General features: G+C 46.1%; 1 protein-coding gene across 3 annotated transcripts; it reads right to left on the bottom strand.

The window, feature by feature from the left end:
• Positions 1 to 23: 23 nt before the first annotated feature.
• Positions 24 to 21,624, bottom strand: llgl2 (LLGL scribble cell polarity complex component 2). 3 transcript variants are annotated; one of them, XM_042342371.1, is made up of 26 exons: positions 21,380 to 21,624; positions 19,689 to 19,818; positions 18,741 to 18,838; positions 15,952 to 16,033; positions 15,616 to 15,734; positions 14,308 to 14,466; positions 13,648 to 13,810; positions 13,290 to 13,422; positions 12,043 to 12,097; positions 11,345 to 11,499; positions 10,216 to 10,433; positions 9,682 to 9,749; positions 8,964 to 9,117; positions 7,780 to 7,884; positions 7,052 to 7,344; positions 6,673 to 6,829; positions 5,897 to 6,047; positions 5,279 to 5,401; positions 4,669 to 4,835; positions 3,795 to 4,059; positions 3,121 to 3,277; positions 1,880 to 1,947; positions 1,616 to 1,666; positions 1,472 to 1,529; positions 1,130 to 1,209; positions 24 to 683 (listed from the first exon to the last, which is right to left on the bottom strand). In XM_042342371.1, exons 2-26 carry the CDS (start codon positions 19,761 to 19,763, stop codon positions 679 to 681), a joined length of 3,159 nt encoding a protein of 1,052 aa, XP_042198305.1. In that variant the 5' UTR covers positions 19,764 to 19,818; positions 21,380 to 21,624; the 3' UTR covers positions 24 to 678. The 3 variants fall into 3 exon arrangements, with proteins under 3 accessions (XP_042198305.1, XP_042198307.1, XP_042198306.1); XM_042342373.1 differs by having other exon boundaries at positions 1,616 to 1,663; positions 21,380 to 21,620; XM_042342372.1 differs by lacking the exon at positions 21,380 to 21,624 and adding an exon at positions 20,680 to 20,741.
• Between the last annotated feature and the right edge of the window lie 1,246 nt (positions 21,625 to 22,870).

Genomic DNA, 22,870 nt, shown 5'->3' with positions numbered 1-22,870 from the left:
ACGCACACACACAAACACGCACGCAATGTGAAAATGGTTTAATTTATTGGTCAGTAGAGTAGTGTTTGTTGTGGATTTTCATTAGGATTCCTACTGACGTGATTGGCTACAAAAATAGGCTCCCGGGAGGAGCACCTTTTTAAACTCACTAAAACCATCTCATTTGTATCAAAATATTTCCTCACCAGTAAAACAATTACAGCAGCCACCAGGAACTAAATTATACATATATATTAAATTTGACTAAATGTTCTGTAATTTTTTTAAAAAAAAAAGTATTTCTACATTTCACTTTCATTCAAAAGTTTGGAAACACCCATAAGAAAAGGTCTAAAACCATTTTTAAAAAGTTCTACAGCAGTATAAAGTTTTCCCTATTTTAAAACTATTTGCACCCAGGCAGTTATTTTGAATTAAAATCCATCACGTTTAGTGACTGTGCAAAGAGAGATAGAAAAACCGAGGAAAGGATCCAGTGAAGTATTCCATCGAAAGGTGAAGCAGGGCATAGTGAGTTAGGCACTAAAATGAGCTGGCGTCTCTCCGAGCTGTCCGTTCGTCAGTCAGGCACTGAGCCTTCTCTCCACGGCTCCCTCCCCACCGACAGAAGCCCCACTCGTAGTGTTGTGGCAGAGCGCGTGACACGAGCTGCCGTCAGCGTCGCTAAAACCGTCACCGTCAATCTGTTCGGGAGAGAAGATCGAAGATCCCGTTTGTGAGGATTAAGTGGTGCGACGGTCTAAACGAAGGGTGAATTAACATTGCAAATAAACAACGGGATGTCCGATCGTTCGCTCCTCAGGCCGGCTGACATCTTCACGTCTGCACTCAATGATCTTCAAGTGAGAATATTAGCAACTGAGGGTAATAACACCCTCACCATTGCACGCCGCTGGCCCTATAGTTATTTAATGTCACTCGCGTGTAGTGTAACCGAGTAAAGGAGCTGAATTAGCTCAGTGCCGATGAGCATGTTACTGATGCTGCTGTCTCCCCTCACTCCCCACGAGATGCGTTGGCACTGATAAGAGCAAAGCACTTTGAGACTGCTCGTTGGGGAGCGATTTTAGTCACTCTCTCTACCCGCGAGCTAATGGTTTCCAGGGCATTTCGTGTCCCTTACACCCACCTCCATTAATCAGCCTTTGTTCGTGGTGCTGGCCTGCTCCAGACATTTTCTTTGAATTCCTGTCCAAATAGCCGAAGCTCCTGCAAACAACAAGGCAGTAGGTCAGGATGTTCAGCTGCTAACCACAAGAGTGGCAGAGCCCTGGGCCATTAGATATTCTGAATGGAGACTCTTGCATAACAATCTTCGCCATTCCACTCTCTCCCCCACCCTCGTTCCCCTCCCACCCTTCCCTCCCCTGCTCCCCCACCCTCGTTCCCCTCCCACCCTTCCCTCCACCTCTCTCCTCTCATGCCCATCTCCACCCACTCCCACCCTCCCCCACCCAGCTGCGATACCTACAATCTGTCAGGTGCTGCAGACTCCGACTCCAGCGTGCTCTGAACCTCGTGTAGAATCCCTGGACAAACACAAAGGGGATCTTTAGCCGGACAGAAGCCTTGCTGTATGGAAACCTAGCGTTTCAGCCGAGCCGGGGTTACTTACTTTCGTCGTTGAGCAGAGCGTGTTCCATGATCATCCCGACTTTCTTTCCTGCTGGAAGGAAAAGAGACCGAAAAGATTAATCTACCCTCGTAAGAACCCCCTCCCACCCCCATTCAAAGTACGTCGGTCGGTAAATGTTGATTTAGATTTGAATGATGTGGTGACATCAGGTACATGCAAAATGTTCAGATTTGTGTTCTCATTCCCGGCAATGGGAATTCTGCCCGTCCGCCACAACGCATACCCTCAGCCAGATCCACTCACCGTCCCCCTCACTTCCATCGCTATCTTTCCTGTTGGATCCACAGCGCTGTCGTGCCTGTGGAGCCTCCCTGGAAATGAACAGTCATCAGTATTAATGTTGTCAACATGATCTGCCCTGAGCCAATTTATCACTGAGACAGGAATCAACAGGAAGCGAGTTCACAATTCACATTGAATGTATCAGTACTGTGGGCACAATCATCCAACTAAATGGCCTGAGGAATGGAGAGTGAGACACGATTGTTTGCTTGTACCAAGTGTTTAGACTATGTGTATCGAACTGCAGCAGCCAATTTCGTGCACAGCATCGCCCCACAAACAGCTATAATAATAATAATCCTTGCATTTGATATAGCGCTTTTCACGTCGGGAGGACGTCCCAAAGCGCTTCACAGAACACACTGTAAAGTGAATTGACTGTATATTTGTGGGCGAACGCGGCAGCCAATTGCGCACAGTAATGTCCCACAAAGCGTTGTAGATTGAAAATGACCAATTTGTTATTGTTTTTGGTTTTGGAGGGATTATTATTAGGCTCTGTGTGGAGTAAGGAAACTTGCCCAAGGTTTGGCCCTCTGCCTGGAATTGAACTCAGGTCTCTCACTTGCAAAGCGAGTGCTCTAACCACTGAGGTACAGGACTCCACAATAATAAATTGGTCATTTTCAATCTACGACTGTTTGTGGGACATTGCTGTGCGCAATTGGCTGCTATGAAGTGAATGATCAATTTTATCTGAGGGACTGGCCACGACTCCAGGAGAAACCCCTTTCCCTTTTCTAACAGTGGGAGCTTTAATATCCATCTGAACAGGGAGACAGGCCCCCAATTTAACATCTGAAGGTTGGCACCTCAGTGACAATGCAGCACTTTCCCCAGCGCTGCAACAGAACATCAATCAAAACTATGGACCCAAAAATCACGATGCCTTGAACTCACAACCCTCTGACTCGGAGGCAAGAGTGCAAAACCATCTGCTGAATAAACCCAAAGGTCCCCTTTCAAGCTTTCGTTTTAAGCTCCGAGAGACTATCCTGAGTGAAGCGGCGCTATATAAAATGCAAGTTGTTACTGCTGTTTGTCCCTGAAAATAATAATAATCCTTGGATTTGATTATAGCGCCTTATCACGTCTTCGAGACGTTTCAAAGCACTTCACAGAATATACTGTAAAGTGTAGCGACTGTATATTTTATAGGCGAAATATACTACACAGTGGATTGTGTGCTTTAGTAGCCTCACCTGGAGTTGGAATGTGTTGAGCCTCCATCCTGGCTTTTTTTCCGGTGAAAAGGCCTGATCCCTGTTCCCTCTGTCTCAATAATGGACCTGGGCTCCACCACCCACTTTGAAGAGACTGAAAACCTCTCAAACTCAGAGGGGGAGATGAGGTAAAAACCTGAAAATACAGAAACAACCACCACATTTTGTAGTGGGTCAAATTTCTAGTCATGGTGACGGTAGGTACAGCCAGACTAGTGAATGTTCCTGAATTAGGAGGCATTGGGCCAGAGGTACAGGAAGCTACAGGCAGATATCAGATCTGTGTTAAATGGGAGTTCAATATAACAACTGAGGACGAGGAGGGGGTAGAATGGTTGAAAGCTTGCAGACCGATGGTGAGGTGCATCAGGCGGGGGAAATAAAGCAGGCTAGTGTTCACTGAAGAGAAGGAACAGGCAGCACAGTTGGGTGCGGGAGGTGACAGCGGTAAGATGTGGCCAGGCTATGAAGCAATTTGGATGGAGCCGAGCGAGGATGGGGGGTGGGGGCGATAGGCTCGCAGAGCCTGGTGTAGCAGAGGACACGGACTGCGGAGTTCTGGACGGTGAAGGAGCTGGGTGGGTTCCTGCCGTCACCCTACTAAAGCTGCCAGTATTAACTTCACTTCAACAGCGACGAGCCATAGCTCTCACCTTGTCCGGACTTTGTGAACACGCAGGACGCAATCCCGCTGACGTCCTCTTTCCGGATACACTCGTAGCGGACCTGAGATTTGAGGGCGGGCAGAGAGACCACCTGGACATCACCGAGGTTTGTGAGAACCAAGAGGCCGTTCTCACTGTACTCGTCAGTCTTGCTGCTGTTGAAATTGGCCACGGACACTCTCCTCACACGGGAACCTTCCACCGCCGTCAGCTTCAACTTCAGTTTGGTGCTGACCTTCGGCAACGTGAATATCTGTCGGCAAGAGTGGAATCCAGTTACAGCCGGAGCAGAGCACCGCCACCAACAACTTGCATTTATATCGAGCCCTTCACGCAGGGCAGCATCTCAGAGCCCCTCGACAGTGGCAGAGTCTGACCCCGAGCCAGGGGGAGAGGGAGGTGACCGAGGGGAAAAAAGGAACGTGACTGTAAACACGTCAATCGCTGTGAGCTGGTGGTGTGAGCGGTGAAAGGCAGAGCCAAGCACTGGGCACATCCACAATTCCTCATAAGTTACCGAGTTCTTAAATCTCTCTCTCTATCTCTCTCGCACACTGCAGCATTTCACCACAATAAACAATTACTGGAATAGAACAGAAAGGGCAATAATCTGAGCCGTTTGTTCTCAATAAGGAATCAATTGTGATATTTTCCTCGCTATTCCATTTTTTTAAAAAAAAATCAAATACAGGAAAATACGCAACTGATTTACTTTCGTTTCTGGTAACAGTTATCGTGAAAGGTTCAAGCAAGATCCAACGACGACAACTTGCATTTATACAGCCCTCCTCCTCACGGAGGGCAGCGCCCCAGACCGCTTGTATTCCAACCCAAATCACCTGGCAAACAGGGAGGTCGTTACCTTAAACTGCTCCTCGGACACAACAAGCAGCACGTGGCTGCTGTGCATGTCTGGGCTCCTGGAGAGATCGTGTGAAGCTTCCAGAGGTTCCGGGAGAGGAACTCCTCGGCCGTCCAGGATAAATATGCCGATGACAGGAGCTCTGTGCATCAGCTGGATTTCCTTTGCTGTGAAGTCAAGTAAAGGAATCATACAATGTTACAGCAAAGAAGGAGGCCATTCGGCCCATTGTGCCTATGCCAGCTCTTTGGAAGAGCTGCCCGCTCAGTCCCCACTCCCCCTACTCTTTCCCCTTTCCTCGTATCCCAGTTGGATTTGAAAGGCTCGTTTGCAAGCCAAACACGTCTGAACTTCAGAGGCGAGGGTTTTAAGCTCCTCAAACTGACAAGGTGTGATGTTAGCTGTTAAGGAACATTTTCTACCAGAAATAAAATAAATGTGTTCGCAAGCTCATCATTTGTGTCCTCTGCTCACACAGACACTGGGAGGGTGGCATCTCTATTCCCATGCGGGGCACAGCTCAGAGCTACCAATGAGTTCACATTCAGACTGAATTTTGTAACAGCAAATTGAAAGTATTGCAGTTACAGTTAACGTGACTTAAACTCACCCTGGACTGCAGTTACTGGCTCCTCCATCCTCCTCTCCACTGGGGGAATGTGTATGCTATACGCAAATATTGTTCCACCATTTGTGCCAGCCCACAATGATGGGCCGTGAGAGTGAGAGGAAGCTGTGCAGAAAATACACACACACACTACTGTTATGGCAGCTTCAGGTTAGAGATTGAATGTACATTAGCGCACAGGACCCAAACAGTTACCGAATAAAACCAACCAAGTGTACTTATACAGCTTTTCACATAGAAAAATGTCACAAAGAGCTGGAAATCGGTCAAGAAGTCCCCCCCACTTCACCTCTCCCTTCCCTCTCTCTTTGTTTTCACTTGTGGCTGGAAACAAACTCTTTTCTGTGATTTCAGCTACCTCTCCCTCCTCCCCCACCAACTGAGGCTCCTACTCTACCAACAATGTACTTCTACCAACCTGCGTTAAAGCACTTCGAGATAATCTACAGTCGCTCTACTTTACAGTATATTCTGTGAAGCGCTTTGAGACGTCTCAAAGCTGTGATAAAGCGCTATATCAAACACAAGGATTATTATTATGATTATCTCCCAACATGAAAGGCTCAAAGTGTAAATGTTGTTGAAGAACCTCTCTCTCACCGTCTCTTATAAAGGAATCAGCAAAATAAAGTGTCCGGACAAATCCTGTGAAGGAGTCATCAGCGGAACGTGCCTCAATCCTGCGCTGCACTGGGGCCAGCTCCATCTCATTCAGTGCCTCCTGCCCCAGCCTTGCATTGGCCTCCTGCACCTAAACCACAAAGACAAACACTCACGTTAATCACAAGACAGCCTTGGGCCAAGGGTAAATTCCAGTCTCACCTGATCGCTTTACAGTATAAACTGTGCTCCTCGTGACTTTCACCCTCTGAAACAGCCCGGAATATTTTCCGTGGCAAATATCCGAACGGTGCAATTGCTTTTAGTGTCAAAATCCAAACTATTTTCAATTAACAACTCTTCCTCTTGTGACCCGGAAAGCTCGATCCCCCAAAGTGCCAAGCTGTCATCTTCTACCCCGGGATACGAGAAATTCTGTGAACCAGTCAATCCCTTTGATAGTGACAACACCTCAATGTGGTTACTCATCCTATGGCAGGAGTCCGTGTGCTTAAATGTATTTCTGCCAACATACCAGCAGATGGTGACATGGCTCAGTAGAACAACAAATTACATTTGTATAGTGCCTTTCACGTCAGGAGGACGTCCCAAGGTGCTGTACATTCAGCTACAGGGAGATCTGAAAGACTAGGGACAGATTAAGGCATCGGGGGGGGGGGGGGGTCCTGAACCAGATCACATTGGGGGTCCTTGTGAAAGACCAATCTCAATCGTGTCCCTGGATAACCTTTACAAGTCCCAGTAAATTTTCGTACCTTTGCAGCATTGCTTCCAGGTATCCCTGGTCGCTTTCTCCCAGACATTCGGCTTCCCCGGATACGACGGAAAGACTGCCTCAGCGATTTCTTAATGGATTTTACCCGGGAGAGGGGTCCCTCCAGAGCCAGCTGATCACTGGGGTGCAGTGTACACCTAGAGCCGGGAATAAAACAGGTTACATTGGAGGGATACAGTGCTACGGGATACATATTTCACTTACGTGTTCACCTTAATGTTAACATACAAAAAAATTACAGTCACGACATTTTACAGTATATCCTGTGATGGGCTTTGAGACATCCTCCTAATGTGAAAGGCGCTCTGTTAAATGCCAGGATTCTGTACTCCTCACCTGCAACAACAGACAACACCAACCTGATCATGACTGTGCGCTTTTGCTGGTAGTCGAAGAGCCCAAAACCATGACTCGTCCCAAACGTCACCAGTTTCCATTCGGAGTGCAGAGCGAGTGAGGTAACCACGGCTGGAGGTAGGCACTGAACCAGCACGAAAGGCTGGAAACCGGGGGGGAAGTGAACGGGGTCATCGTGTGGGTTCAGCCTCTCGTGACCTTTCCACTTGAAGGTGTCCTGATCTTGTAAGATGTCCACCACTGTACAGGCCACTTCCTGGTCAACTGGCTCGTCGTTCAGCTCCATCACCAAAACCTGCCGGAGGCGATACACAGTAAAAGGTTACAGGATAATAATAATAATCCTTCCATTTGATATAGCGCTTTTCACGTCTTCTTGACGTCTCAAAGCGCTTCACAGAATATGCTGTAAAGTGAATTGACCGTATATTTGTGGGCGAAACACGGCAGCCAATTGTGCACAGCAATATCCCACAAACAGTCGTGGATTGAAAATGACCAATTTACTATCCATCACACGTGAGGTTGCTGGTTCTCTCTTTGCTCAGCAAGTTAGGAAATATCAGCTGCATTAACTGTACAGGGGAAGGTCTTCTCTGCACGTGTGTGTGCGTGCATGCATATAGATTACCTACACGTGCACACACAAGCTCCTAGAAATGTGCTCGCTCAATGTGCCTGTGTAACCAGCAGGGTATCTGCCGCTGTATGCAATGCGAGGAGTACGTACTTGCCCCGCTGTCCCGGCCACTGTCAAGTAACCACTGTACTTGCATAGATGAATCTTCTGGATTCCCAGTCTGGGATCATCACTGTACGGATCAAAGGAACCGACCTGTGGAGATATCAGCATCAGCAGGTAAGGAAAATACACATGTGTGTACAACAACAACAAGATTCCATTTATAGAGCGCCTTTCACGTCGGGAGGACGTCCCAAGGCGCTGGACAGTGTACAGCATTTCAGACCCGAGCTGGGGGTGGGGGGGAAAAAGAGAAAGGAGGGGAGGGGAAGGGGGGTGACCGATGGCATGGTCGAAGAGGAGTGTCTTGAGGTGGGACTTGAAAGAGGCTAAGGAGGGGCGAGGCAGAGTGATTGGGGGATGGAGTTCCAGAGGTTGGAGCCAAAGAGGCTGAAGGCTCTCCTGTCAATGGTGGGACAGGGGGGTTGGGGGACGTGGACCAGCACAGAGCCGGCTGAGCGGAGGGAGCGAGAGGGTTGGTAGGGGGTTAGGAAGTCGCAGAGGTAGGGTGGGGCGAGGCCATGGAGGGCTTTGTAGGTGAGGACCAGGATCTTGAACTGGATCCTCTGAAGGATAGGGAGCCAATGGAGTCGGACGAGAGTGGGGGAGATGGTGTCACGGAGTTTGGTGCGGGAGAGGACACGGGCTGCAGAGTTCTGGATTATCTGCAGCTGTGGAGGGAGGAGTTGGGAAGCCGACAAGCAGGGCGTTTGCATAGTCGAGCCTGGAGGTGATGAAGGCATGAACAAAAGTTTCAGCGGCCTGAGGGGTGAGATAGTGGCGGAGTCGGGCGATGTTACGGAAGTAGCCACTGAATGGAATTTTCCACAGTTCACGACATCGCTGCTCTGTGCCTGGGAAGGTGAAGCAGAGCGGAGCAAAGCAAGAGCATGACCTGTAGCCGCCGACAGGTCACAGGCACATGCACACACAGCAAATGTGATATTTCCAATGGCGTCCAGAAGAACAGATTAAATATTCAAAGGGTTAACAATTAAAGCCACGATTAGCTGCCATTCGGGCCTGTTCCATCAACTGCTACTGCAGTGAAACCAGTCCGACCAAACGGGTGCCTAACCAAGTCCCTGGCCTGACTGGCATCTGGACCCTTTAACGCCTCCCGCAATGTAACAGACAAAACTTTTAACAGTTATTTATTTCCGGCTCCTTACCTTCCGCAAGGGGGGCCACTCGTCCTCCCCAGACTGATTGAGGTTGTCGTTGTGATCGGCGTCTGTGTGGAACACGCTCACGGTGCTCAGTTTGTAGAGCGGCTTCAGGCAGACTCCCGATGCATCCCAGAAACGCACCGTTCCGTCTTCGTGCCTGAGAAGAGCAGAAAAGAAATGATTACACGTGGGATCCGGCAAAACCTGGAAAATAATATTCCTTGCATTTGGATGTCTCAAAGCTTCACTGGTCCTGCCGATGACCCAGGCTGGGCTGTGCTGTCATCAGCAATACTGCGGACTCGCCTGGCTCAGGAACCAGAGTGCCGAGACCACTTCGGAGGGCTGGCTCGATCCTGACATTCCGTCGACAAACACGTCACCTTGGAAGCCAGTTCAGCTCCAAGGAGACCCCATTCGGTTCTAGTCAACCTGCGCCTAGCGCTCTGGAATTAGGGAAGTAGCGCGGGTCCTTCCGAGAGGGAGCGAAAATCAGCATTCCAATCCAAACGGAAATCTCCGGCTGGGTGTGTCCAGCGTGGTCTGGTAACAATCTTTGTAAATCTGGGTGTGCCTCTCCACCCCTTGCCTCCCGAGTTTGCGGACATGTTTATTCCCCACACTCTGATTTATTGCAATAAATACTGGAACAGTTCTAAAGAAAATTAAGCCAAACTTTAGAAGTGAAGAGGAAGATCTGTGATGAAGGTGGCCCACTTACCCAGTGAGCAGCAGGTCTCTCTGAGGGGGCTCAGAGGCAATGCTTTTACCACCATTGATTGGCCACGGCTGTGAAGACAAAAACAATTAACCAATCACAATAATTCTCGGATTTGATTATAGCGCCGTATCACGTCTTCGAGACGTCTCAAAGAATATACTGTAAAGTGCAGCGACTGTATATTTTGTAATCATTTAAGGGGTCAGAACAGCCCACTTTAGCTAACCTTTAAAAGGCATCAGTCTGTGAATTAATATTTGCGTCATGGGGATGCAGGGTTTGGACATGACCAGGAGAGGTCCACTGAACACAGTAAGTTGATACTTTCCTCTTTTTCGCTCAGACGGCAACAATTATTCAAAGCACAATTTCCACAGCCATTAGTGACGACTGCATGTTGGTCAAGTGCTCAATCTTCAGAGTGTCACTGTCAACAGTGGGACAATCATTCAACCTAATCTCCTTCCCCCCCCCACCCCAACACACTAGGGACAGCAGAGAACAAAGAAGGGACGACAAGATTTGAGTTCCTACCTTGTTCGAGTAGTGAGTGTTTTGCTTGCTCCCTGCAGCGACGATTTTCTCCCACAGTTTGATGGGGATGTTGGAGACGTGATGGGAGCAGGTAATGGCTGAACAATGGAGAGGGATCAAGTATGGCGGCTGAATCACTGGCCATGAGGGAGTCTTCAGATCAATGACCACCAGCTCTTCCTCCGCTAGAACTGCCAGAGCGCTTGGCTCATCACACTCTGCACAGAGGCGCAGTCAGTCGGTCAGTCAGGGACTCTGGAACACTCCATCATTCCCTCTTCCCTGCCCCATCCCCACTTTCAAATCCTGCCTTTTGGATCGTGCTTACGGTCACCTCTCCCCCTGGCTCGGTATCAGACTCCGCCACTGTTAAGTGCTCCAGGACCCTATCCTGCGTGAAGGGCGCTACATACACGCAAGCTGTTGTGGAGCCCAAACTTTACCCACCACAACAATACAGCTCATTTCAGGAGGCCTGCAGCAGTGCAAGTTTCCATAGAAACAAATACACACACACATATTGTATATCACACAGATATGGAGCACAGTGAGAAGTATACAAATTAAATTTAACTCAAAGGAAATACACTGTGTAATTAACACAATCTGTGTTGAGGAAGTGCTGATAACTGCAATTATCTCATCCAACATAGACGTGTTAATTTTAGGGGTTTAGTGCGACACTGCAGGCTCTTTACCGAACAGTAGAAGCTGCCACATCCTAATGTCTGAGTGTCAGGGTTGGTGTTCAGAATACTGCCCCTGATTCAGTGTTAAAGCACTATTGTTTACCCAGGCTGCAACCAATTTAACAAAACAGCATCCTGTGGTATGGCAATGCTGTTGCGACAGGTTAACTGCTTAGAGAAAAGGAGAGAGGTATTCACAGTTGAATTGTTCCTTGTGCAATATTATACTGTAAGAGGCAAGAGTATGTGTCCCAGGCTGGAGTATGTGTGTGTGTGTGTCTGTGGGTGTGTCTAACCAGCAACTATAAGCTTTTAAAAAAACACTGACGAACAACTAAGAGACACAAAGTGTGCTTCATCTTTATGCACAATTTAGTAAAATATAATTTATCCTTTGATTACATTGTGAACTTAAGAGAAACTAACAAGCGATTACGTACCTGAATCAGGTCCATCCTCATTAACAACAAAGAAATCAATCACTCGAGAGGTGAAGTCAAATGCTGTCTGTTTGGCGCCATGTATGACTGAAATACTGTGCCGGTCACCATAGCTGGCACGGGGCATTCCTCCTTTGAAGATAATAAACGGGGACCTGGAGAAAACGAAACAAAATGTATATGTATATTTGTGGAGTCCTGTAGCTCAGTGGTTAGAGCACTCGCTTTGCAAGCGAGAGACCCGAGTTCAATTCCAGGCAGGGCAAAATCTTGGGCAAGTTTCCTTACTCCACACGCCTAATAATAATCCCTTCAAAACCAAAAACAATAATAAAAATTGGTCATTTTCAATCTACGACTGTTTGTGGGACATTGCTGTGCGCAATTGGCTGCCGCGTTCGCCCACAAATATACAGTCAATTCACTTTACAGTGTGTTCTGTGAAGCGCTTTGGGACGTCCTCCCGACGTGAAAAGCGCTATATCAAATGCAAGGATTATTATTATTATTATGTAAACCACTGGGAACAGTTGTACCGCACCCTTCAAGCAGAGCAGTTCTTTCACATTCAGTACTAAATGAGACCCAGATTTTTTATTTTATTTTACGCGCACACGGACTTGAGTTGTAGAGTGTAGACAGATGTTCGTGAGGACACGCACACACACAAAACTCGGTACATGGCAGCAGCTACTTACCCTTTTTTGGTGGACAGCCAAAGAATCTTTGGAATGGCTTTGCAGGGGAAGGGACCTGCACACACAGGGAGGAGAGAAAGAAAAACATTTATTAAGTGTTCTGTACTACATGTATCTGAAGAGGAACATAGGGACACACTACAGATGACAACCAGCTCTTTCAGCAGATGGCAAACAGGGTTTTACTAGAATATTCCAGGTACGATAGACTGCAACCAGGCACTCGGAAAGGCCAGGGATTGTCAGCTGGACATTAATAACAGCTCGTGGAAAGCACCCAACAGATTTATCCCCTCCCACAAGTAGAAACTGCAGGTGTTTTACTGGCCAGCCGTATGAAAATGCTTCAGACGGTATTTTAGAACGACTTGTCCTCAACAACTTGCATGCATACATTGTGCCCCTCACACAGGATAAGGTCTCAGGATTGCTTCACAATGATTGAGTCAGACAAAGAGAGAAATGACCTTAGGAACTTTTTTTTCACAGAGAGGATTTAAAGAAAGATAGAAAGTTGGTGAGATAGAGGGAATACCATAGCTTAGGGGAGTGGCAAGTCAATGGTGGGTTGGAAGCGGCAGGCAGTGTGGCATTCCAGAGCTAGCCGAGCAGAGGGAGCAAGCGAGCGGAGGAGTGGGGTAGGAGAGGATCTCAGAGATAGGGAGGTATTAGTGCGTAAAGAGATTTATGAGAGGGAGAACCTTGAAATCTTGATCCACTGGAAGGCAGAGAGCCAGTGGAGCATGGCGAAGAGTAGGGCGATTGGTGCCTGGGCTTTAGTGCTGCTGTGGAGGTTTAGATTAGCCAGACTTTATGGATGCTGGAACTAGGGAGACTGATGAGGTCATTCGTCATTCTTAAAAAGCTCCAAAGGATGAACATTTACACTAAACCTTTAGGAACTGAAGTGGATGGCCTGCACAATGCTGGACTTTGTCTTCTACACGCCAGTAACTCTCCCTGTAGTTCAGCAGCATTACCCCAGAGACTGCGGCCAAAGGTTACCATGTGCTGCTTTTAATCAAAATGAACCAACAACAACAACAAGATTGCATTTAGTTCAAGCAGCACAACCAGAGTAGATATCACAGAGAATTCCCCCACCATTGGGGGGAAAAAAATCAATGGGAATTGGAAAGCTAACTCCTTCGTGGATGGAGTGCAACACTTAATGTTCTTGCCATGGCAAAGGTCTGTTGTAAATAACTATCACAGGATTTCTACAATCACGAGATGGCAATGCTCACCATAAGGCACTTTGTTCTCCAAAGGCTCTGGCTGTTTGTCATTACTTGATACTGGCCACTGACAGTAACTGCCATCACTGTGAGAACTGACGATTTGCCGGCCATCCCTCTGCCAGGTCACACTATCCAGCTGCTGTGAACAGGATACAAACACATGATTAACATCAACTGAATGAGGCACACACTCACTGTAAGCCCAGACTCAAAGGAAACAAAGGTGGGGGGGGAAGATACACTGCACTAATGGCACTTTATAGGACACAATGATTTTTTTTGTTGTACATTACATAGATCCCTTCACGTGGGGTAGAGTCCCAGAGCGCTTGAGAGTTATAATGACCATGTGTCGGGAGCGTACCTGATCTCCCAGGAAGTGGTGGGTGGCTCGGTTGTTTTGCAAGTCCCACAGGACGACAAGGCCTCTGCTGTATCCGACGAGAAGCTGATCAGGGTTCCTTGGGTTCTCCAGCAGGACTTCCACAGGCCCCAATGCACGTCGATTCTTATACTCTTCAGGCACTCTGAGTAGAGATTGCAATGTAAGGTCCTGCTCACTCCCTCCCTCATTTACTGCAATACTGTAACTGGAATCCTGTCAGTGATTGGGAGTGGGATCCTCCCCAACCTTCATAACCCAGCCCCAAAGGCCAACAACATTTTGTCTATAAAATATACACAGTCACTCCACTTTACAATCACCTGTGAAGCGCTTTGAGACGTCTCAACGACCTGATAAGGCACTATATCAAATGCAAGGATTATTATTTATTAGCATCACAGCCATTGTTGCCCAAGATGAGATCAGCCAACGCGCATTGATCAGGGATCATCAGGATACTGAATTGAGAAGGGATTTTATTCACAGACTAGTTGGCAGCCCACCCCAACAGTAATTAAAGCTACTTTTTAAAAAAATAAACAGAGGAGCACTAATGACATCAATGTTATAGTTGTTACCATTCATATCGCATGTTAATCTGTATAAACGTCAGTAACATAAAATACAATAAAAGCTTACTTGTGTAAGACTTCTTCCTGGCTGATGGTTTTCTCGTGCTGCTCTTTGAAAGTTGGCTGCTCCACCACACATACGCAGCCGCCTTCTGTCCCCAGATATAGCACCTCGCCCGACGAGTGTGGCAGGACAACAGTGACTGTAGTGACGCTGGGTGGAGCACTGCAAACAGGAAACAGGACGTCAGAGACAAGACATGTAGCTGTGTCAAACTGCTGATTCACCATAGTGATAATTTCAAACCTCAAAACTAGCGCACAGTAACGATACTCTAGTGTCACGCTCGCCTCTTAATTAAAAAGGTCATGTCATACAGCTTGACACAAAACTAATTCTTCCAACAACATTTCTGGGCCTCTGAAATGAAGCACTGGTGTAGTGCCAGCACACTGCAAAGTCTCTGCTGTGCAGACATCAGGAGGCTCAGAGTTCTAAGCCATTAATTCAATACATTCACAACATCCAACACATCTAGAAACTGCTCCTCATTGTACAGACAGGCTCATTGTGAAAACACCTTCCCATGTTGTACAAAAGTCCCAGATGTCAGCAGGTGAAATTACATCAGGTTTGTATGATTAAACACTGCACCTTAGCTCAGCTTGTGCTGTACCTCAGAACTCCAGATCCATTAGAAACAATAAGCAGAAATGATGTTTTAAATACTGTATTGCAGTTTTGAATGATTGAGGCTACATTTCTAATGTAGAAACACTAAGATAAAGTCATTTTATAATCAGCAATCCTTTAATGTTTGCCTAGCTTATATCAATAGCACGCCCCACCACATACACTAGGTCTATTTACAGGTTGACTTAGATGCAGTTCATCCCCACTAATGGAAATGTTTCAATGGGGAATGAAACCCAGCAGTGATGTTTTTTTTCTTTAAACTATCAGCTCCTCTCTCCTCCCCCAATTACAGTAACGCTTCTGCTCAAAGCATTCTATGTTCACCTACTTAACCCCACTGGGTTCCAAAGATATCCTTTAGTACTATGAATAATGGGTCAGCGATTCAATCAAGGACTCATTGTGCTGACATAAACCCTCCCCCTCACATCAACAGAAGATCTGAATCCCCCAACAGAAACTGAAGTCAGCTGAAACACACAATTCATACTCCTTACAAAATAGAAGTAATCCAAACAAGGGCAAAGTAACCTTAACTAGAAGAATGAGTAACATGTCGAATGGGGATTGGGGTGGGGGGTGGGGGGAGGGAAGATCTACTGGGGACACCTATCACTTTAGTTAAATTGGCCAATCTAAAGTGAATCAAGACTTGGTTAAACTCAACCAATGGCTTACCCTGGCTGCCCTCGTAGGAGAAAGCGCGACTCCTCCTTCAGCACAGTCAATCCATCTTGGGTTTTCTTCAGAGTCCATAAATGCAGACTGTTGTCATCTAAGAGTGTCACCAGGTGACCCTGTGGCAGAGACACATTACATTACTTGTTACATCACATCCAAGTGACTGTGGAGGAGATCATCTGCTTCCGACTAGTCCTCAGTGAGACCAAGCTTGTGGGTCACAAGGGGAAATCATGTCTCAATACGAATGGCTATAAATGACACACCGAGGTGGGGCCTGTTTTCATTTACATACCTGCATAACACATACAAAGGGAAGAAAATAAAAATTACCTGTTCTGGCAGAAAGTGTATCTGGGTAACCGCTGCATTCTCTTCATGTAATCCCATGATCTCCACTTCTGGCGCCCCATAACTTTTTTTTTTGAAAAGTCAGATGTTAAGGGGCAAAACATTAAGCACAAATATAATTTATATCCTCATCTCCACAGAATACAGACCACCATCACCTTCCCATTATAGTATCGGGGCGGTTTCTTAAAATGAATCCAATCTCCTGATCTCAAGCAGTCTTCCCAGTAACCCAGTCCATCTGCTAATCAGATTGGTGTCCACGCTAAAACTGTGTATCACACAAGCCTGCACCTATGATCTGTTCCCTGCTGCCTTGGCATTGCTCAGTGTAACATACGCTTTAACCAACTTCCACAGCTTGAACACTGCTCCAGCGAGTTTTCCATTAGCTCAGCGCGTACACTGAGTAAACACGCTACTATATTGCTAAAGAATAAAAAAAAGTTGCCCCAAGCTAAGAATGTTCAATATTGGCGATATCTAAATAGATTCCCTAACTTTACAAACGTCTAAAAGGACATTACAATTTCTCAGATCGATTTCCTCAGTTACAGTGCAGCAGCTAAAATGCTTTGATTATAAAATAGTGTCAGTTACCAGCTATCACTGTGATTAATGGACTGCTTTTAACAGTCCATCAGAAGCGCAGGAAAATTAACACCTTTACAAGATTTTTTAAAAGCCTTTGAAAAAGGCGGCAGAAAGCCAAATTTGGACACTTTCACAGCATTCAGGCACTCAGCGCTGTCTTGGCTACTCAGCTGTGGTGATGAATTACATCACACAACGAACGGTAGGATCTAGAAATCGAGTTTTTAAAAAATATATATTCTTTGAAGGTTTGCAACATAAAGAAGTCCAATGTTTCCAACAGTACTCTGGATGTGGACAACACACCAAGCTGACTACTGGGATAGTTTGGAGGGGTACAAGGTGGAAGTTTATTTTGATTTCTTATCTCAGTTGGATGGAGAAACAATTTTTTTTAAAAGAAAGTCCCTAACTATACGATGCTCACTGAGGTGATCTACAGCAACACTGGCCAGAATAATAAGTGGTATTAAAGCCCGGCTATTTTTTTCCTGCTGATTCAAGCATGGAAAACGAGCTTATCATGCGCCGAGGCTCCTCGATCAATCAGACCTGAAAGTCAGCCGTGCGTAGGGCCACTTCTGCTACTGTACATTTTAGTAATCCTTTGGTATCTCAAAGGCTTTAGCAAAAAAAATCCCCCAATGCTTTTAAATTATCTTTGTCTAATCCACCTTGGTCAGTACTTTGAACCATCTTCCAGCATTCTTTACCACTGGTGGCCCCCAAGGATACACCCACAGTATGTGACAAGCTAGGTTTCTAGATTTCAATATGGGGAAAGAGAGAGAGAGCGCTGTGCAAATGTGTCTTAGTACAACAGGCAGGCAACTGCTCTAGGCTGCTGCAACCAGCTGTATATAAAAACCCATGCTGTGTAAACAGATAAAAAAAAATTGGAAGCAAAAACCAAAGCATGTTCTCTTTAAACATTAGGATTCACAGATCAGAAAACACATCTGTTATTTTCATTTCATGGCTGTTTGTGGCACACTGTTGTGTGCAAATTATCTGCTGCGTTTCACCTACAATAAAACAGTCACTGCACTATACAGTATATCCTGTGAGGCACTTTGAGATGTACTGCCGACGTGCAAATGCAAGTTGTTGTTGAAAGGCACTGCATACCAAATGTAAGGATGAGCATCATTTCCACGTGGAAATTTATAGGTATTTGCAGCCCTGCGGGGTTTGCCCATTCAACCACACCTGGTGTGGCATACTCAACTACTCTCAGGTGCAACTATATAATGTTCAATAAACCCCGCAAAAAGTATTCAATGCTTACACAGCCGGACAGGCAGCACGCCCCTCTCCTCCCAAACTCTCTTGCAAAACTACCTCTCCTTTGCCTTAACGTCTTCGAAAAATATTCACCCACGTCTTGGTCAACAATTGTAAATTGTTATCTCCCTACTCAGTGTAGATAGCTACATAGCTTTTAGAGACGATCAACTGTGTTCCTTTACATGAAAACAGCTATAAAAGTTAGTCATGTAAGCACACAAAAAATGTTTTACTTAAAGAGGATGAATAGCCTCTAGAGGTGAATAAAAATATACAGGTAGTTAGCGAACAGGAATAGGCGATTTGGCCCTAGTCAGTCAGTGTTTATACTCAACACAAGCCTCCACCCCTGCTAACACCCCTCTCACAAACTGCTCTATTGTCTTCACCTTCACAAACATGTAAAGATCTGTCTCTTCTCGATCAGGTGGTCATCAGTTGGATCTTAAAAGACACAAAGAGAGGGGACGAGATGGAGCGGTAGAAGGAGGCAACTCCAGAGGTGAGGGGTATAGGAATTCAAGACTTGGCCACTATTGGCTGCTTATCAAGCCCAAGTTAGCTGAGTGGAGGAGTAGATCGGAGAGATAAGGCGGTGCCAGGGAGGGGATGGATTTGTTGCTGAAGGCAAGTACCAGGAAATCCATCGCCTGGGAGATACGAGGAACTGGGGTGATGTGCGTGGAGTTTGGTGCAGGTAGCAGTTTTGAATATGTTGCATAAAAATAAAAATTCAGGAGAAAACATGTAACAAGGTCCAAGCTATGCTTTTCAGCACCTTGGGACATCCTGCCGATGTGAAAGGTGCTACATTAGTGCTGGCCAACCTCTTTAGTTGACCAAAAAAATGTTTCTTGATTGAATATTTCTTGATTTATAAGAAAAGATACAGTTTGAAGGCCCCAGATCGGCTTCCGATGGCCATGAGGTGGAGAGTTGGACTGTAAGCCAGAGCACTAGGCTGGTGCGGAAACCCATGTTCTACAGTCTATCAGAGAGAAACACAAAAAGTTGTAGATTTAGTAAGTTGGTAAAAGCCTACACTGCGTGTTATAAGATTTAACTTGTGACAAACATCCCAAGTACAACAGCAAAGTCACATGAAAGAAGGCACTTTAATCCACGTAGATAGATATTCAGTTTAAAATAAATATACACCCTTACCAAAGCTGAATGTCACACAGAGACATGACTCATCTTTGGGAATTGGAGCAAGAACTTCTCTCTTTGCAATGCTAAGAAAATGTGAATAATCAACAGCTAGCTTGGTTTCATGAGGCTCTTTCTACCGGCTCTGGTCTCCTACACGTCCCTCTGTTCCACCATCGGTGGCTGTGCTTTCAGCCTCTACGCCCCGAAACTCTGGAACATTCTTACTCTATCCCTCCGCTTTACCCCTTCCTTACTCATCTTCAGATTGTGCCTGAAGACCTTCCTCTTCCAGCGTGCCAACGATCACCTCCCCCCGACTTGGTGTCGTGCTCCATCACTATCAAGCGCTCTGGGACGATGCAAGCGATTAGACTTCACAATCAGAGATTAAAACTAAAGGCTTTTAACGTAATTACCTAAATGTTCAATGACCTCAGTTCTGGCACAACTACTCCGTGCACGGAAAGTACATGGAAAATTCAAGCTTGTGGTTAACAAGAGGAAGGGGACTTCATGGTGCAGGTCATGACTAACGTCTATGGTACGACAGTCTACTTCCCGGGTGGAACTACAATCCTTGCTGGAAATTATACTAGCAGTCATTGTGTATACACACACACACAGCTGTACAGTGGATCAGTAACGAGAATTTACGCTGCCATATATAGCTAGACAGACCAACCGACCTTGTTAAACTGGAACAGATCCTGCTTGATCTTCTCTCTGTTCGCCTCGTGCCCGTGTCGTCTGAATCTTTTCATTATTCCCGTGCAGTGCGGGGAGGCAGCTTCTGCAGAAGCACCGATCGATCAGTTCCTGCAGGAAAGAGTTATTGATTGGTAGTTTGCAAAGTCAGAGCGGTCTGTACCATTTCGCCTGGTGACAGGTACTCGCAGCTGCACATGCTCCACTCCGGCAGAAAAACCTCCCCCTGCAGCACAACATGCTCTTTGTAATGGTACTCGTTACAGAGATGCGGAGAGGTGATGTCACGCACAGCTGGCTGGCGTGCTGGCTGAAGGACTTGACAATTAAGCAGCTCAGCATTTACAGAGATGCTCCGCAGACACAAGATTCCACTGTGAAGTTAACCAGCTCAGCAGTTACTGAGGCACAGTATTCTGACCGCTTCGTAGCTAGCTTTCATTTTGGATATACAGTCCTTGGTTGCTAGCGTGGTTTGCAGAATTGCCCTGGAGACAATTTCCAGATTGGCACCGAGAAGGTTTAAACCTAAGGAACCACTTCAACACATTTCAAAATAAGAAAAATGGAGTGAACTGCCCAGAGGTACATAAATGGTTCACGTGGGAGGGTCTGAACAGCTCACAGCAAAAGACTTCACATAGCTGCTGCAGTCTCGAATGGTCACCATTAACCTAGAATTCTGGCTTTGATAGAAATGCAAAGATCCAGTGTGAAAGCAAAGCACTTGGAAGAGGGCAGCTGCCAGAGAAGGATAGTAAGAACAGCAGTAGAATCCAAGGATTTAATTATTTACCTAAACAATGTTACATCGAAAACTAGAAAGCTATTTATTTGGGTGGGTGGGTGGGGGGGGGGGGGGGGGAGCGCAGGGGGGGAGAGAGAGAGAGCTTTCCGGTTGACTCAGGAATAACTGGAATTACATGCAGCACAGCTGAAGAACAAAACAAGCCAGCAATGAGGTCATCCCACCTGCAGCGCCACGTCCCTCCCCAAAGCACAGTGCAAAGTCCCGATAGTTAACAGGCCGCCCCAGGCACGTGCACGGCTTAAGTAAACTATCAAACTGCACAATTTCCTCAATAAGGGGAGGCTTCGGTTTAAAGCGACTGCATACTGTTCAATCCCAAATGGCCGGTTTCTACGAAGTGAAACGAACCCCAGCCTTTTTCGTGAGGGGGTTACTGCATATGGTTACCGAACACTTTCAAAGCCGTGCGGCAAAAGTCACACCGGTTCTCTCCAACCCGGAACTCCCGTGTGTCTGAAGTTCAATGCAGAAGCTGGTCCCACCCATATTGAGTGAGCCCATATTCCAGTGTCTGAGCTGTGTGGCTGCTTTACACCAAGCAATGACCCGTCAGCAAGAATTGCAATGCAATATTTAACGCGTGTTGTACGCTAGTTTGGGAGCACTCACTGGGTGTTAAGCGCTCTGGGACGCTACCCTGGTGAGGGGTGCTATATAAATGCAAGTTATTGCTGTTTGGTGCCACAGAAGAAACAAAGCTCTTACACTGCAGCACTTACATCTCATCTTCACCACTGCAAGTTACAAAAATAACCTCAATCCATGTAAACTCCCCAAAAAGGATATATCTTCATAACCAGATCGAAGACACGATTAGAATGCGAGATTTCAAGGTCTAAAAATAGACTTGTAATTCCTTACCTCCCCAACGTGCATACCAGGGTCCTCAACCAGGAGGAAAATGGTGGGAGTTTAAGTGCTTCCTGTTGCTCTAACGTTGCAAGCTGTGGCTCCCAAAGCACTGTACAGTCTCATTAATTAGCAAGGCCTCAATCTTAACCATCTAGAGCACACAGAATAAGTCAGAGTGGAATAGTAGCCATCAGCCATTTTCCCACAATCCCCATTTAAATTCCACTGTTTGTCAAGGATTAAACTTATGCACCTTCTTAAACTGAAAAGGAATGAGTAGCACGAACAGCCAGGAAAGATAAATACCACATGCAATCTTCAACAGGCTTCTAACTGCTGCCTCAAAGTCATTCCACACATTGTATGTAAAATAATAATCTTTGCATTTGAATATAGTGCCTCTCACGTCAGTGCCACAAGATCTGCATCGATCACCTGAACAGGCAGATTCCATCCAAAGGGCGACACCCCTGTTACTTCCCCGGCCCGGCCCTGGTCTGTCAACCGAGATTGGGTTCAAAGTGCCGACAAACCCACAACCTGCTGACTCAGAGGTGAAAGGGCGACCAACTGAAACAGGCACATACCTTCCGCAAACAATTCAGTTGAAGATACCACTTTATAATAATATCAGTAATCCTTGTATTTGACAGTAACACCTGATCACGTCTTTGAATCGTCTCAAAGCGGTTCACAGAATATACGGTAAAGTGAATTGTCTGTATATTTTGTGGGCAAAAACTGACTTAAAGTGATATAAGCAGCTTGTTTTGAGGTCAAAGTGGCAGGGTTGGATGTCACAGCAGCAGGTTTGGATTGACCCCATCCTTGCCCTGCTCCACTGGCTCCCCATACTCCAGAGGATAAGTTCCACGGCCTTGCTCCTCCCTACATCCTTGGCACATCCTCCCAAAGTGAAAGGCTCTATACAAATGTCATTTGTTAGCAAATTTTTTTTTTAAAAAGTTTAAAATTATTCATCAGTGAATTATTCTCACCCAAACTCTCCACTCAGCAACGCCACTGCAATTTGTAAGTAATGTATGCTGTCCAGAATACATGGCACATATATAAATTGACAGCTGAAGTGCTGCTTCACTTGAACCTACTTTGTGCAAGATACGTAATTGGCAACTAGGTGGTGGAATCATAATACTAAAGCTTCAGCCAACAATGCTGCTACTTACAGTGAAGCGCGTGAAATGCTAAAATGACAAGCTACATATTCATAGGGGAACCGAAAGGTAGCATGGCAGAAAGCTCGAAGGAGTTATTTTTCCATCGATCAGGTCATTCAACGAAGAAAGCAATTTATTAATGCAAATATTTTGCTTTATCCACTTCTTCACAATGCATAACATTTAAGAATTTAAAGAAGAATTTAATATTAAGACTAGTCCAAAGACCAAAGATGGATTAGTTTGATGCAATTAATCCGCTGGGAGATCTGTCAAATCACTGAGCTATCACAGTTACAAACTCCTATTTGCAATTGAGCCA

The sequence above is a fragment of the Callorhinchus milii genome, unplaced genomic scaffold, assembly GCF_018977255.1.
Source record: "Callorhinchus milii isolate IMCB2004 unplaced genomic scaffold, IMCB_Cmil_1.0 Scaffold20, whole genome shotgun sequence".
Lineage (NCBI taxonomy): Eukaryota > Metazoa > Chordata > Chondrichthyes > Chimaeriformes > Callorhinchidae > Callorhinchus > Callorhinchus milii.
This window is presented reverse-complemented; position numbering and strand designations above follow the sequence as displayed.